Genomic DNA, 15,101 nt, shown 5'->3' with positions numbered 1-15,101 from the left:
TTCAGGCCTAATTAATCCAACCAAAAGAGCCTCCTTATAAAGCACCTTTTATTTTTACCCTTGGGTTCTTGTTCTTCACCAAACTGCAATCAGCCCAACTTTACTCAGGTTCTAATTCCTCTCTTTGGCTTTTCTCTCCACCAACTCCCCATAGGAAACTTGAGCTCCATTTTTTTTTTTTTTTTAAGTTTTTTATTTTGAGAGAGAGAGCAAGTGGTGGGGAGAGTGGGGTGGGCAGAGAGAGAGGATCCCAAGCAGGCTCCTCATTGTCAGCTCAGAGCTAGACGTGGGGATCGAACCCACGAATCATGAGATCACGACTTGAGCCGAAGCAAGAGTCGAACGCTTAACCAACTGAGCCATCGAGGCACCCTGGGCTCCTTTTTTCATTTTGCTAAATGCAAAAAACCCAACATGGGCAGCTTCAAAGGGGCATTATCATTTTTTCTACAGAGGCTTAAGTCTGTTATTTAAAACTCTTTAAGAGCTCGCTCTCCTTCTCTCTCTGCCCCTCCCCCACTCATGCTCTGTCAAAAATGAATAAACATTAAAAAAATTTTTAAAAAGGGGGGGCACCTGGGTGGCTCAGTTGGTTAAGTGTCCAACTTCTCACAGGTTCATCAGTTCGAGCCCCACATGGGGCTTTATGTTGACAGCTCAGAGCCTGGAGCCTGCTTTGGTTTCTGCGTCTCCATCGCTCTCTGCCCCTCCCCCAATCATGTTCACTCACTCACTCTCTCTCTCAAAAATGAATAAACATTAAAAAAAAAAAACTCTTAAGACCTCACATCTTCTAGTCTGAAATTATCGAAGTTATAACACCACTCATTATTAATTAATCCAGTAAATACTAATTGAGCCTCTATTACATGCTAGATGCTGAGAATACTGAGAACACACTGGTGAAGGAGACAAAGTACTTGGTATCAGAGTTTACATTCTTTTTTTTTTTTTAACTTTATTTATTTATTTTGAGTGAGTGAGTGAGTGAGTGAGAGAGAGAGAGAGCACGAGGAGAGAAGTGACAGAAAGAGAGGGAGAGAGAGAGGATCTCAAGCAGGCTCTGCACTGCCAGCACAGAGCCTGACATGGGGCTCAAACTCAAAAAACATGAGATCGTGACCTGAGCTAACCAAGAGTTAGAGGCTTAACCAACTGAGCAACCCAGGCGCCCCTCAGAGCTTACATTCTAGTGGGAGGAATGTAGGGAGACAAACAAAGAGGAAAGAGTTTCCCTCCCAAGCTTTAGGAACCTAAAAGTCAGGAACAAGAAAAGGGCAGAAAAAAGCACCCTGTAAGAGATGGGCTACTATCAGAAGGCTAGCAGCACCTACCTCTGCAATACACGTAAGTATAATCAAACAGAGTTTGCCACTGTGAAGTCGGTGCTCATCTGTAAAGAAAAAATAAACCCTTCTCTCCATATCATCCAAACCATGTTTCTATACAGAAAAAGATATGTATCATCAAAATGAACATTTCTACTTTCCCCCCCTTTCATAAAATTCCTGAATGAAAATCAAGGCTCTACTTGCATAATTCTTGCTTTTCTACCTGGCAAAAGAATTCCCCCAGAAGATTTTTTTTCTAAAATATTCTGGCAGTCTGATGGACCACTAACCACCTTCCTGAGAGCCATCTACTTAATATAATGGTTCCTACTGTCATGGCCCACATTAGGGCCATGCCCTTTGTTTCCATATCAACTCTTTGCTTCTAAATAGTCAGGTCCTTTCCCCACCCCTCCCATCTACCAGCTAGAAGCACCACCTTCTTATCCACCTCCCACAAAATCTGGAAAGGTTTTATAACTGTTCATAGCAAACTGGCAGTGGAATCAGAAACAAATTACTTGAAGAACAGGGTCCACCCCATGCCTTTCCTTGTACTGTGCACACTATTTATGACCAGAAAAGCTGTGAACTCTTCATCATTTTTCTTTCCTTCCTGCCAAAATTATTCATTCTACAAATATTTACTTAGTACCTACTATGTGGCAGGCACTGTGCTAGGCATTACAGATACAGCACTGAACTAAACAAAGGTCCCTGGTCTCCCAAGACCCACATTCTAGTTATTAAAAAAGAAGGTAACCGGGGCGCCTGGGTGGCTCGGTCGGTTAAGCGTCCGACTTCGGCTTAGGTCATGATCTCACGGTCCGTGAGTTCGAGCCCCGCGTCGGGCTCTGTGCTGACCGCTCAGAGCCTGGAGCCTGTTTCAGATTCTGTGTCTCCCTCTCTCTCTGCGCCTCCCCTGTTCATGCTCTGTCTCTCTCTGTCTCAAAAATAAATAAACGTTTAAAAAAATAAATAAATAAATAAAAATAAAAATAAAAAAGAAGGTAACCTCAACAGCAGGGCTCTAGACCCACACAAATGACCAAGAAAGAGCTACTCCATCACTGCCAATTACCAGAACCATGAAAGCTTATTTACTTTCCAAGATCTTTGTGGGTGAGGAGGTGAAATGGAAGCAAAAAGAGGGTTCATGCCAGAATATCCAAAAAGGACAAATGGTTTATGATGTCTCAAATCAGCTTTAACAGGACCCGGATTGAAGTCCATTCCGAGAGAAGATCTATTAACAGATTACAGTGCTATAGAAATGAGCTAAGAGAACTCACCCTGACATTAACCTGCTACTGCCTCAAAGATAAAATCAACTAAAACCTGACAATTAGAAGGCATAATGGGGGTTGTAGTCCAGAAATACATTCATCTCTTCTCATAGACAATGCAAATACAGTAATAATACTTACCTGACATTCCCCAGAGCTTACATCAGAGTTCCTAGGCAGCCAGAAGAGAAATGCCCCCGCCTGTGCAAAACTAGATTCATGAGACTCTTCTACTTATCTGCAATTTCTCTGGCACTATCCTCCCTTTCCTCAAAAGCTGATAAGCAACTCCTGTAAAAAAAAGCCTGCCGCAATCTCTCCACTTAAGAAAAAAAAAGTGTTTCTGAATACAAAACGAAGGCATATTTCATTATAAACTTTTTTAACTCAGAAAAGCACAAAAAAAGGACAACAAAAAACAAGTTTAATCACCCCACCCATTTGTCCTAACTGGTAAAATTTTGGTGAATCAACTTTAAAGTCTGCGTAGATATACGTATATACACATATACATTTTAGATATACATATATATTTTTAATATTTTTGCCTACTGTCTATTTTTATCTTAGAGAGCAAGAGAACACGTGCACGAGCAGGGGAGAGGCAAAGGAAGGTGGCAGGGGGCAGAGGGCGATTGGGAGGGGCAGAGGGAGAGACAGAATCTTAAGCAGGCTCCATGCCCAGTGCAGACCCCAAGGTGGGGCTCGATCCCACAACGCTGGGATCATGACCTGAGCCGAAATCAAGAGTTGGATGCTCAACTGACTGAGCCACCCTGGCATGCCCCGCCTAATGTCTATTTTTAAGATTAATCAGATACTCCTTCAAGGTAACAATACCCCAAATTAGAAGAACCTCGGGAGAAAAAGGCTTTGAAAGCAGAGCTGAATCAAAGGAATGATAAAATTTTGGAGAATGGAGAGGAGAGGAACAACTGAGTAGAGGACACACAGGTAGCTTCAAAAGCATGATTTCTTCAGGTTGAGTAGCAGGTTTATATATGTTTGTTTTATTATGCTTCATAACTTGTGCTATTTGTTATGCTTACTATAAGCCTCATAATTTAATATTCATACATATAAGAAGTATCTTTTTATAGGTATCAAATAATATATAATAAAGAATAAAGAGCTAATATCTGGATAGGGGGACAGAGCAGAGCCAAGACAAAGTTGCTTCTATTGCTCCTAAAATCATAATGAGATCCTATCAGTCAGGGCATACAGAAGGTCAGGGGATTAACACGTAGCAACAGCTGGGCCAATGTAGCACAGGAGACATTTTTCTTCTTCTGTTCCTCACTCCCTCAGTCTCACAGGAGCCATGTTTGACGTTAATTCTCCATCATACCTAACACTGCCCCTTGCCATATTTAGGCTGACTGTTGGCAAAGACCAATCCCAGCCTGAGTTCAGAGAGACAGCCTGAGACCACCCATGCTACCATTAATCTGCCCTCAACTTTGCCTTCTATTTTATGTACGACAAAGTGACCAGGACAAAGAAGTTTATAAAATCATTAGAGCTGAAAGTAAGTTCCACGGGCCTCAGTTCACTGTTACATAGCAAGCAAAGCTACAAGTTCATTTGCAGGGTCACATCTATACAGTCTTTTCTGTGGTTGCTATGACATTTCTAGAGAAAGGAAGAGGTTATCTCCCTCCACAAAGGAGAAGCCAGGGCCCCAGGAAACATAAATACACAAAAGTCTTGTTATCCTGGCCTACCAGATCTCACCTGCTGAGTCTCAGAGGCCCACCAACCATCTCTGCCGCTCCGCTCAGAGCGGACTGAGATACATACTGGATAGAATCTGCTGGATTTCCTCCCAATCCCCTCTCACACCTAGCCCAACTATTACCCTTCCCTACTGCCAGTTAAAAGACTATAGATGTAACAGATGAAGAACAGGAGACCAGAGACAACAAACTCAAACTTTTCCAACAGCCACTCCCCTCCTGCTTCCACCCTACATCTCTAGATGGGTAAGGACACTTCTGTTTTAAGTGTTAAGGAACACTGTCCTTCTCAATCTCACCTCTTCCTACGGTACTCAGTACAATAGTCCACGAATTCTCACCACAAGCTGATGCTTCCAATTCTTGTCCTCAAAAGGGAAGTCCCTGATGCATGCTAATCCCTCCCCTTCCCACACAATAGACTTTGCATCTACTTACCAAAATCTGCTAAAATCACTTGCTAGTTCTTGTAAAGACCAATTTTTTTTTCCTGTTCTATTTTTGAAGTACTCCCCCTCCAGCTCCAGGTTTTCCCAACACCACCTAATTGCCATCTGGCAGTGAGAAATCACTGTTTTCCAGTAATCAGGACCATCACCCTGTACAGGAGGCCCCAACAGTTCATCCAAAGTTTCAAAGTATTAATGCTGCTCCTTGATTCTAGCTAAGTAGCTGCCTGCCACACCTCCTGCTTCCTGAGCCCCCCAGGTAGCCTGCCTTACCTTTGGTGTCCTGCATGACAATCGAGCTGTACTTTAAGAAGGTTATGAGTAGATTACTGGTCTGTACATCTGCATCCAGTGGGAGTTCCACAGAACTTATAACTGGAATAGAACAGATGAAATGTATTTAGCCTATAACATATTCTAAGACTTCTACTTACATAGCCAATTTGCCAGCAGACAAAAAATCACCAAATAAACTTTTTCCACGAAAGAGGGAGGACCAAGTGCTTCGCATTAAACCCTTAGCTACTGTTCCTAGGCCTCTAGAGCCCTTCCTACTCCCATGATTGGTCCCAAGACCAATACCTTTTCTGTAATATAGGAGAGCAGGTCTCCGGGAACAGCGCTTTTCTCCCAACATCCTAAAAAGGGTCTTTTGATTCTGCTTTTAGCGTCAAGTAACCCAAAAGTGTTCAGGGCCCTTCTTAAAGGCACTCTGATTTGTACCTAAGGGAAAGATCTGTATTGAATATAAATGAGCCTTGCTTTGATGAGTCTCCTACTTAAAATAAATGACAATTCATTCCTAATAAGGAGAAATCTTGCTCAGTTTTAAGAATAAGACTTTAGGCTAGAAATACCCAAGATGGAAGGGAAAAAAGTTAAGACAGAATTACATGCAAATTCTACTCCTTAATCTCTTCCCCTGCCCCGGCCCCCCGAAATGGAACCTGAAAAAGAATACTGAAAACAGGTGGACACTATTGATTGGGATAGCCTGGAAACTGAGTTTTATACACCCAGCTACTTCTTATTCCAAGAGAAATTACCCCTTGTCCCCACTCTCTGAGCCACAGTTGTAATGAACAATGAGGGACCAAACCAGGGCTAACCCACACAGAATCGTCTTTCTGTTTTTTGTTTTTTTTTTTTAAAGTAGGCTCCACATCCAATGTGGGGCTTGAACTCACAACCCTGAGATCAAGAGTCTCATGCTCTATCAACTGAGCCAGTCAGATGGCCCCAGAACAGTCTTAATGTAGATATATCAAGTTTCTAAGACTTTAAATTAGACTTAGACATCTTGTTAACTGTTTTTACACGAAGACATAATATAAAGCAAAAGGAGGCTCATGATGGCTCAGACAAGCTAGAAAATCTATAGCTTTCTGCAGTATTTTCACCTGTGAAGACTCAGCTGAGTTTGGGATATTACTCATAATATGTATTCACAACCATAGTGGATCCTTCTGGAGTTATTATGATGTATGCTGAGAACATTTATTAACAATGGGAAACATTTGCATATAATGGTTCCATAACACACAACAAGCACAACAGAAAGCCTTATGAGAAGAAATTAGCATGTCCAATCCTTGGCTGTTTTCCCATAGTTCAGCCTCCCAAAACTAATAAAAGACAAATATATTTTTATGTTCAAATACTAAAAGGTCTTAATTCACATTATGGGTTAATGACCTGAGACTACTACTACAAGCCTATTTTGAAGCTCAGAGCCCATAATCATTCCTTTGTCCAATGCAAAGAGGAATCTAACTGGTAAGTGGGACTTTTTTCCCCACTCACACACAGCAGTAACTGGAAAAATGTCTTATGTAATATGCAGAAATATAGAAGTATATGTATTTTTAGTTTACCAGAAAGTCCTCTCATGCCAAGGCTGAGTTGTCAAATGTCAAGTCTGAGCTGGGAACAAATGTTACATCTAAACTCCTGGCTTTTAAAAATAATGGCTTCAGTGACATACCTTTAAATATAACTGGGCCACTGAGCACCACTATACATAATTAAAGACAAAAACCTGGAAACAAGGTTATAACGCTTAGGATCCCTATAGATAGGAAATGAGTTAGGAGAGAGGAAAAAGGACAAAATAGAAGAAATAGAATAAAATCCCTCATAAATTAAAATCCCCTTCTTAAGGAAGAGTTATTCCTTGATCTTTGGCTTCATAATTCTTCCCAGCAGCCTCTGACAAGGGAGACAGTCATTTGAAAGTGGGCTGACTCCATCTTCCCACTAGAAACAATAAAAGCTCAACTGGTTGTAGGTAAGTAAGCACAAATCCTGCCATTGCATAATCAAGTGTGTGGGTGGAGTGTTCACAATGAACAGTTTGAAAGGCAGTTCTCTGAAGCATCCAAACCCCAACATCACATGGAATTCAGATATATGGATATATATATATATATATATATATATATATATATATATATATACACATATATGGCTTTTGATATCCATGGTAACCAGGCAGGCTTCATCCTTAAAGAGAAAGAACAGTATTTCCATTGGATTATTCAGTGACCTGAAAAAGCAAAGACAAGTAAGCAATCCTTACTACTTGCTCCTTCTCACTAAGATATTTTGGAATTTGGCTTTCAGTTCCAAACAGATCCAACTTGCTACCACAGACCTGAGTACGAATGGCACCTTCTTGACACTCTTCTGTACCAACACCACTTTTACTACCTTGAAATGCTACTGCCACAGGTGCTATATGAAAATTTCAAGGAGAAAAGGCAGATCAAACAAGACCATTTCTCGTACAGACAGTAGAGAGGCACAGAGAAAGGATCAAAGTTGGATTTCCTATATTTCTTTACCCAAAATTCAGTAAACATTTCAGGTAAAACATCAAGTATTAAACAAAGATTATTTTTAGGTTAATGTACTCTATCAAACACACTCAGGTGACAACAAAGCTTATTGGGCAAAATTCATAACTTCTTTCCTGCTACCTTTTTCTTAAGTTCCAGCCATAAAATTTATAAAGTGGAAATTTGTGTGCATGCGTGGGGTGGGGGGTGGGGGGGGGTTAGGGGTAGAAGTCTTAAATACCCACCAAATTCCAATTATAATACACTCAAAGCTTGATATTTTCCCCCTGTGAGTGCTGGCAGACACATATCAGTATGTAATATCTTAGGGTTCACTTTCTCATGCATGTACTCAACTAATATTTACTAAGCAGTGACCATGCCAGGCACTACACTGGTCAGACAATAGTGAACAAAACAGACATGGTCCCTGCCCTGACCCATGTCCTGGATCTTAGGCTCAACTCTCACTAACAGTAGGTGAACCATTTATTTCTCTGGCCTCAATTCCCTCATTTGACCAATGGTAACATGAGATAACATTACTATCTTACATTTATTTCAGAGAGACCTTCATAAAGTATCTCATCAGCGCCTCACAAGTATCCTGAGAGTTTGGCAAGACAGGCATCACTGACCTCAGAGGTCCTTTTCAGATCTAGCACTCCATGATTCTACAAGCATTTCCTGAGGACAGGCTTCTAACACAGAGAAAAGCACCTGACTATCTTTTCCAAAATTTCCATTGGAGCTTCAGAAGTCCTAAAGGATATCACCTCAGACAATTTCTTAGGTGAAAGAATTAACAACTGTGTTCTTTGTTCAACACAGCTACACTCACCCTGAAAGATTCAAGATCGTATTAATCAAGAAAACATGAGGTGGTGGGTTTACCATCCGAGGAGGGTGGTGTGGTCCCAAGTGGTGTGGCTGGGGTTGTCGGAGCAGGACTGACAGGGGTTGTCACCAAGCCCATCTCTGGATGACTCTGAAAGAGAACAGAAGCAGGTAAGAAAAGACATAACCTAGTTCTGAGTAGCCTCCCCACAACAGTCTTTCTGGTATTCCTGGCGTCATAATTAGATGGAATGCTCACTGAGGAGGGACCGCTTCTGCATTGAGTTCCCGTGAGAACGTGATTCCTGTTGATGCTTGCTAAATTCTACTAAGAAGCTCTGTGCCCAAGTTTTCTTTAAGCAACTAAGTTTCCATTACATAAGTTTTCTGCAGAACCATGCAAATAAAAACTGGGGTAAACAAATACCTGAGATTATTCTACCAAAAAGAGGGCATCTACAGTCCTCACTGAACCTGGGAAAGGACTCCTCTCATCAGATCAACCTAAAACACATACATAGACTGTCTCGATGACCACACAGTTGACGAATAAGTACAGGCGAAGCAAGTGGATAAGAGGTGTTATAAAAAGAGCTAGCAGACAGCAATCTCCCTGTTCCACAACCAATAAGAGTGTACAGTGTGGAAGCAGAGACATGGGGGAGACATCCACTGGGACCCAAACAGATGACTCCTCTGTCCCTGACCTTCCTTAGCCACCTCTGTCACATTAGCTCTTGAGAATTAAGCTGAGTGGCAGCTATTCCCTTCTCCTCCCCAACAGCTTTTCCAGCCTTTCACCTTCCTCATCCCTCCTTTAACATCAGTGACAGACACCAGACAGCAGACAAACATAATGAGAATGGTGGATAAAATCTCTCATGTTCTCAGTCTTGATAAATAATAAGTGTCCTCATAGGCAGAGCCTAAACCAGCACACTACTTTTTAAGCATGGCCTCATTTTGTTGTTGTTGTTAAATAAAACTCCATCAGTGATTCCATCCGTACACATCTGCCCTTTGAGACAGAAAAAAGCATAAACATAAACAAACGTTCTTTTAAAAGAAACCTGCATACATATTTTAAACATTCTGACTCTAAGATACAAATACTTTATCTATTTTTAAAGACAGCTTTCATGGCCAGCACTTGAGCTCCTGGCCTGTTTTAGTCCCTCTCTACCAACTACCGAAGACATCCCAAGCTAGGAAGTGACCTAGCACTCAGGATCCTGTGACTTCCTGCTTTCAATACGCATAGACCATTTTTTCTCCTAACAGCTAGCCTTATGCTAGATACGATACTTTTTACTTCCGTACTCGGGAAATTGGTGAAATAATAAGACAAGTGACTTGGCCTCTTTTATCTCTAGTTGCAATTCCACGGTGGTTTAGGAAGCAGAAAGCCTGACATAAAAATCCATATGGGAATTGCCAGTGAGCAAAATGAAGTAATCTCAACTTGTCTGGGTTAACAGAATCAGTAAACTGGTCAAATGAATTAGTAGACTGGTCAAAACCATTAACTTTGCATACTATCAGACCCACTTCAGCACTAGATGGAAACATACATAATTGAGGACAACCTGATACAGAGGCAACTAATGCAACTCTTTGTTACTACCACTTACCAATACAAAGCAGGGGTTAAACGGGCAGAGCCAGCGAGGCTTTTCAATGGAGTGAATCTGTATGAAATTCAGGGAGAAGAAGGATTGGAGTTTTTAATATAACCAACCTGGGCTAACACTGTGATGAAGTTGCGATTTAAATGAACAGCTTCATAAAGTGCCAGAAGGATGGCCTCATTGGTTCTAAAGAAAGAAAACAAAGAGAACAAACTGGAGAGGCTCTTACAGTGGAAGAGTTAAAACACTATGACCAACAAGATAAAATTTCACCCAAGTTCCTCATTATCAATCCCTTTGAGTTTCTAATGTTCCCTTTATTTCCTTGTTGGGTTTATGTAAAGGGTATATAGGCAAGGAGTCAGGGCTTTAATTTTAATTCCTTAGGACTAGTTCTTATTCCCTTCATTCCCTACTTTCCTTCTCATTTTTCTACCCCAATTCAGTTAAGTCCTTAACTGGCTTAGACACCTAGCCCCCCTTCATTTCATTCCAGAGACAGCTGAGAACCATTTTTCAGCTTCTTAGGGCTCAACAGACATGTCCAAAGGAGTGGTTTCTAAGGGTCCATTATTGTTTACAACCCAAGAAACATCTGATAAATCACCATAAAGTTTGAATCCATAAAAGATTAACAAGAGGTAACGTTTCACACTCCTATCCAGCCAGATAGCCCACACTAGAGTTCAAGTCACCGCACAAGAATGTCAGCCACTTACTGTACTGAGATTTTCTCATGGGCATCTGCTATGAACATGCTGCCCACCTGTGGAAAGAAAGAGGAATTGCAGATTTATAGCAGGGAAATGTGAAAGGGGCTCTGTGCCGGTGAAGCCTTTAAACCAGTGAAAGGACAAGCTGCTTGCAGCCTGAGGGAACAGGGAACTGGCCCACCCATCCTACAGACGAAAACCATCCCACTTTAAAGATCTTCAAAGAATCACAAGAACTCCACTAAATTGTCTTTCCTTAAGGGGCCTTAAAACAGAACAATCAGGACTTTGGTCCAGCTCTCCTCTTCAATGTGTAAGTTCAGTAACCGCTGACAGCAAGTAAATGGTAACCTAGACCTCCTTGTCACTCTGCATCTTTCCCAAAAGTTGCTTATTTGAAGTCAGAAACTAACTTATAAAGAACACCACAGAAAGCACACTGATTTCATCCAACATAGAGCCATCTTCGGAGGAATATTTGGGTTTCAGACCAGAAATGTCTATGTGAGACCCACTTTCAGATCATAAAATCTTTAGTCTGTGTTGTAGGCAGGGCAGCCAAAGAAGTAAATGGAGTAGGCTATCTCCAATATGTGTGATATCAGAGGCACTGAGAAAGATGCCCATCCCTCTAAAAATACTTTTCCATCTGCCTACTGATGCTCCCAAACTATGCAGCTCAAACTTCCTTTGTTTCATACAAAACTTTTCCTTCCTGGCTAAAAGGCCAGGATCCCTGGGAGCAGTATAATTACATCCAATTCATTTAACCAAATACCAACACAGTGCTCATATTGCTCTGACCTCTGAGAAACTTTATTCACTTATGCTTCAGAGTTAAAGAGCTTATCAGATCCTTTTCTGAGAGTAGACTCTAAGAAAGAAGGGAAGATGACAGGCATTGAGGGGGAAAAGCTGCCTTTTCGAGGATAGATGGATGATTATTTTTTGCAGTGAACTCAAAAACTGTCTTGCCCTACAGCTGATCACTTGAATACTAATGTCCAAGAAGAAAGACTTTCTAAATCTGCCTAGAATCTAAGACCTGAGAGATTTATCTCTTAAAAATTAGTCCCAGCGGGAGCACCTGGGTGGCTCAGTAGGTTAAGTGACAAACTTCGGCTCAGGTCATGATCTCATGGTTCGTGGGTTTGAGCCCCGTGTTGGGCTCTGTGCTGAGCACTTGCTCGGAGCCTGGAGCCTGCTTCAGATTCTGTGTCTCCTTCTCTCTCTGCCCCCTCTCCCCCCCCCCCCTTGTGCTATAAGTTTCATTCTGTCTCTCAAAAATAAATAAATAAATAAATAAATAAATGTAAATAAAAAAATTTTTTTAAACAAAATTAGTCCCAGCCATTCGCAATTATGTGGATAGAACTAGAGGGTATTATGCTAAGCAAAATTAGTCGGTCAGAGAAAGACAAATATCATATGACTTCACTCACATGAGTACTTTAAGATACAAAAACGAGAACATAAGGGAAGGGAAGCAAAAATAATATAAAAACAGGGAGGGGGACAAAAACTTATAAGAGACTCTTAACTACGGAGAACAGAGGGTTGCTATAGGGGTTGTGGGAGAGGGGGATGGGCTACATGGGTAAGGGGCATTAAGGAATCTACTCCTGAAATCATTGTTGCACTATATGCTAACTCGGATGTAAATTAAAAAATAAAATAAAATAAATAAAATAAAATAAATAAAATAAAATAAAATAAAATAAAATATTAGTCCCAGGTTACCTGGCCCAAAATGACTGTGGTGCCAAGGCTGAGAAACCTTATTCAGAAGTCTTGCAAAATGGACCAGTAACTTTCCTAAACTATGGACCTCTCAGTCCATTAAATCTTTAGATAAGTGGGTCAAATCCACTGCATCAATCCCTCAACTCCAGGACCAGCTATGAGGGATCAAGTGGCCACAGCAGACAGCCAAGGGACACTCGGGGCTGGGCTAAGATCTAAACTTTCCTATTCAATATTCTGTAGGGTCAGTCCTCAAACATAGCCAGCTCTTCAGGAAGCAAAAGTCTGGCTTAATGTGTATCCTTTTTTAGCTTTTATAAAACTGAATTAATTAATTTCAAAAAAATCAATCCCAGAGCAATCGGAGCTCTCCTTTCCTTATCTCACTTGGATTTGGGAATCAATAAAAGAGATACAGCTCTCAAAAATATCTGTTCTTTGGGACTTCTGGGTGGCTCAGTTGGTTAAGCATCCAACTCTTGATTTCCACTAAGGTCATGATGTCATGGTTCATGGCATAAAGCCCCGCAACAGGCTTCTCACTGACAGCTTAGAGCCTGCTTAAGATTCTCTCTCTCTTTCCTTTTTCTGCCCCTCCCCCTGCTTGCGCCCGCCCTCTCTCCCTCTCTCTCTCTCTCAAAGATAAACATTCAAAACTCTGCTCTGAGCCACTCTCCCCTCATCATGCCATCATCTCAAACATTTGAACTTCTAGGTACAGATTTGTCTACCCCTGCAGACGCCTTAAGACTGCTGAGCAAGGCAGAAAAAACAAGTCGGACTTACCATATTTGTTAAAGCAGAGAAAAAACCACTCTGGTGTTCTTCTTCCTTGTCTTTATATTGCCTGAACAAAAATAACTAAATTCAACTTTAGTATTATTTATCAAGTATGTCTCCATCCTTGGCATTCTAGATAATCAGGGCAGGGCACTCTTTGAATTCAGTGACTCCAGAAAACAAAAGCATTATGACAATGTAGCCACTCCAGTCTCCCCTGCAAGCTAAGAGGCATACATGCCTCTGCTCTTGAGGCGGAATGTATCAAAATGCCTGGCTACTTTGGGAGAGAGGCAGAAAGCAAGCTGCAAACGTGTGAAACTGCTCTAACATATGGCTGATCCAGTTATTTCCCAAACAGACTATTACTTGAAAAGTGTAACAGTGAAATTACTTTAAGGCTGTAGAGTGAAAATCTTGTTTGTTTTTGAAGGAAGAGGAGGGAAATCTGTGAGCTAAACTATTTGTGGAGATGGGGCAGATTTGAAATTCCACATCCAATTGTGTGTGAGCAACGTCTGGAGAGGAACAAGAAAGATACTGCCTGGCCCTTGCCAGGATTAGGAACACTTCTGGTTTCCATTCACTGAATACCAGATCCTTCTTCATCCAAAGCAAAAAGGAAAACAAGCATCAATGAAGAGAGCCCTCAGAAAAGACAGGGACTCTGGGAAGCTGCGGTTGATTCCTGATGAAAAAGAAGTATCCACCAAACTAGAGCTAATTCAATATGTTTTCTCCTTTTATTTATTTTTTAAGTGTACAAAAAAGTGGTGCTTCGCAACCTTTTTTACATAGAAAATGACTTGTATGATACATCGCGCTAAATGGAAGAGCCTCCTTGTGGCTGGAAAACAAGTTAAAATACCCTGCAATAAAATACCAAAGGTTGCAAAAAAAAAAAAAAAGTGTCTAATTGCTTAAATAAAAGATGACACTAACCTGGTGGCTACTTTCCCCCTGGTATTAGAAACAACTCCTGCTGGGGCACCTGGGTGGTTCGTCAGTTAAGCGTCTGAATGTTGGGTCTCAACTCAGGTCACGATCTCATGGTTTGTGAGTTTGAGCCCCATGTCAGGCTCTGGACTGAAGTGCAGAGCCTGCTTGGGATTCTCTCTCTTTCCCACTCTGCCCCTCCCTTGCTCATGCTCTGTCTCTCAAAAAGAAGGAAGGAAGGAAGGAAGGAAGGAAGGAAGGAAGGAAGGGAGGAAGGGAGGGAAGGAGGGAGGGAGGGAAAGAGAAAGAAAGAGAGAAAGAAAGAAAGAAAGAAAGAAAGAAAGAAAGAAAGAAAGAAAGAAAAAAGAAACCACCTTTGCTAAGGCCATCAAGCTGAGCTTAGAGCAAATATGTCTACCAGAAGCTAAATCTAAGAATACTCTTCTAGGATAGGTAAGGGAAATTCACCCAAGCACTGGAGCAAACCTGTTTTCTACTCAACCAATTCAAACGAAAATTAGACCCTTCCCTTCTGGAACAGTGGACTTACCTATTATACTCAGATAAAGCCTGGGCAATCACAAGTCCCATTCCCTAGAAAGAAAAAGGATAGCACAGGTGAAATAAGGGGCTGGTGGTGATGCCAGGCCAGGGAAAACACTAAATACAGTCCTGGGGTCCAGATTTTCCTGATCTAACTATCTTAATGTTACTTTCATAGAGTAACAAGGGGGTGGGGGGCACAAAACAGACCAGCCCAGATCACTGACAATTTCACTGGGATCATTTTCACCTCAAAAGATAAGACAAAGTTAGAATCTT

General features: G+C 41.4%; 1 protein-coding gene across 2 annotated transcripts in view; it reads right to left on the bottom strand.

The window, feature by feature from the left end:
* ARMH3 (armadillo like helical domain containing 3) overlaps positions 1 to 15,101 on the bottom strand; it is a 176,280-nt gene that overhangs the window by 130,453 nt on the left and 30,726 nt on the right. For both annotated transcript variants that reach the window (XM_060641678.2, XM_060641679.2), the window contains exons 10-16: positions 14,830 to 14,873; positions 13,350 to 13,410; positions 10,827 to 10,873; positions 10,218 to 10,293; positions 8,537 to 8,630; positions 5,079 to 5,180; positions 1,335 to 1,393 (exon numbers count right to left, since the gene is read on the bottom strand). In XM_060641678.2, the coding sequence (XP_060497661.1) occupies positions 1,335 to 1,393; positions 5,079 to 5,180; positions 8,537 to 8,630; positions 10,218 to 10,293; positions 10,827 to 10,873; positions 13,350 to 13,410; positions 14,830 to 14,873 (483 nt within the window). The remainder of the gene's footprint in view (positions 1 to 1,334; positions 1,394 to 5,078; positions 5,181 to 8,536; positions 8,631 to 10,217; positions 10,294 to 10,826; positions 10,874 to 13,349; positions 13,411 to 14,829; positions 14,874 to 15,101) is intronic.

This window comes from Panthera onca, chromosome D2, assembly GCF_046562875.1.
Source record: "Panthera onca isolate mPanOnc1 chromosome D2, mPanOnc1 haplotype 2, whole genome shotgun sequence".
In the NCBI taxonomy this organism is placed as follows: domain Eukaryota; kingdom Metazoa; phylum Chordata; class Mammalia; order Carnivora; family Felidae; genus Panthera; species Panthera onca.
Note: the sequence above shows the minus strand (reverse complement) of the source record. Positions and strands in the feature narration are given on the sequence as shown.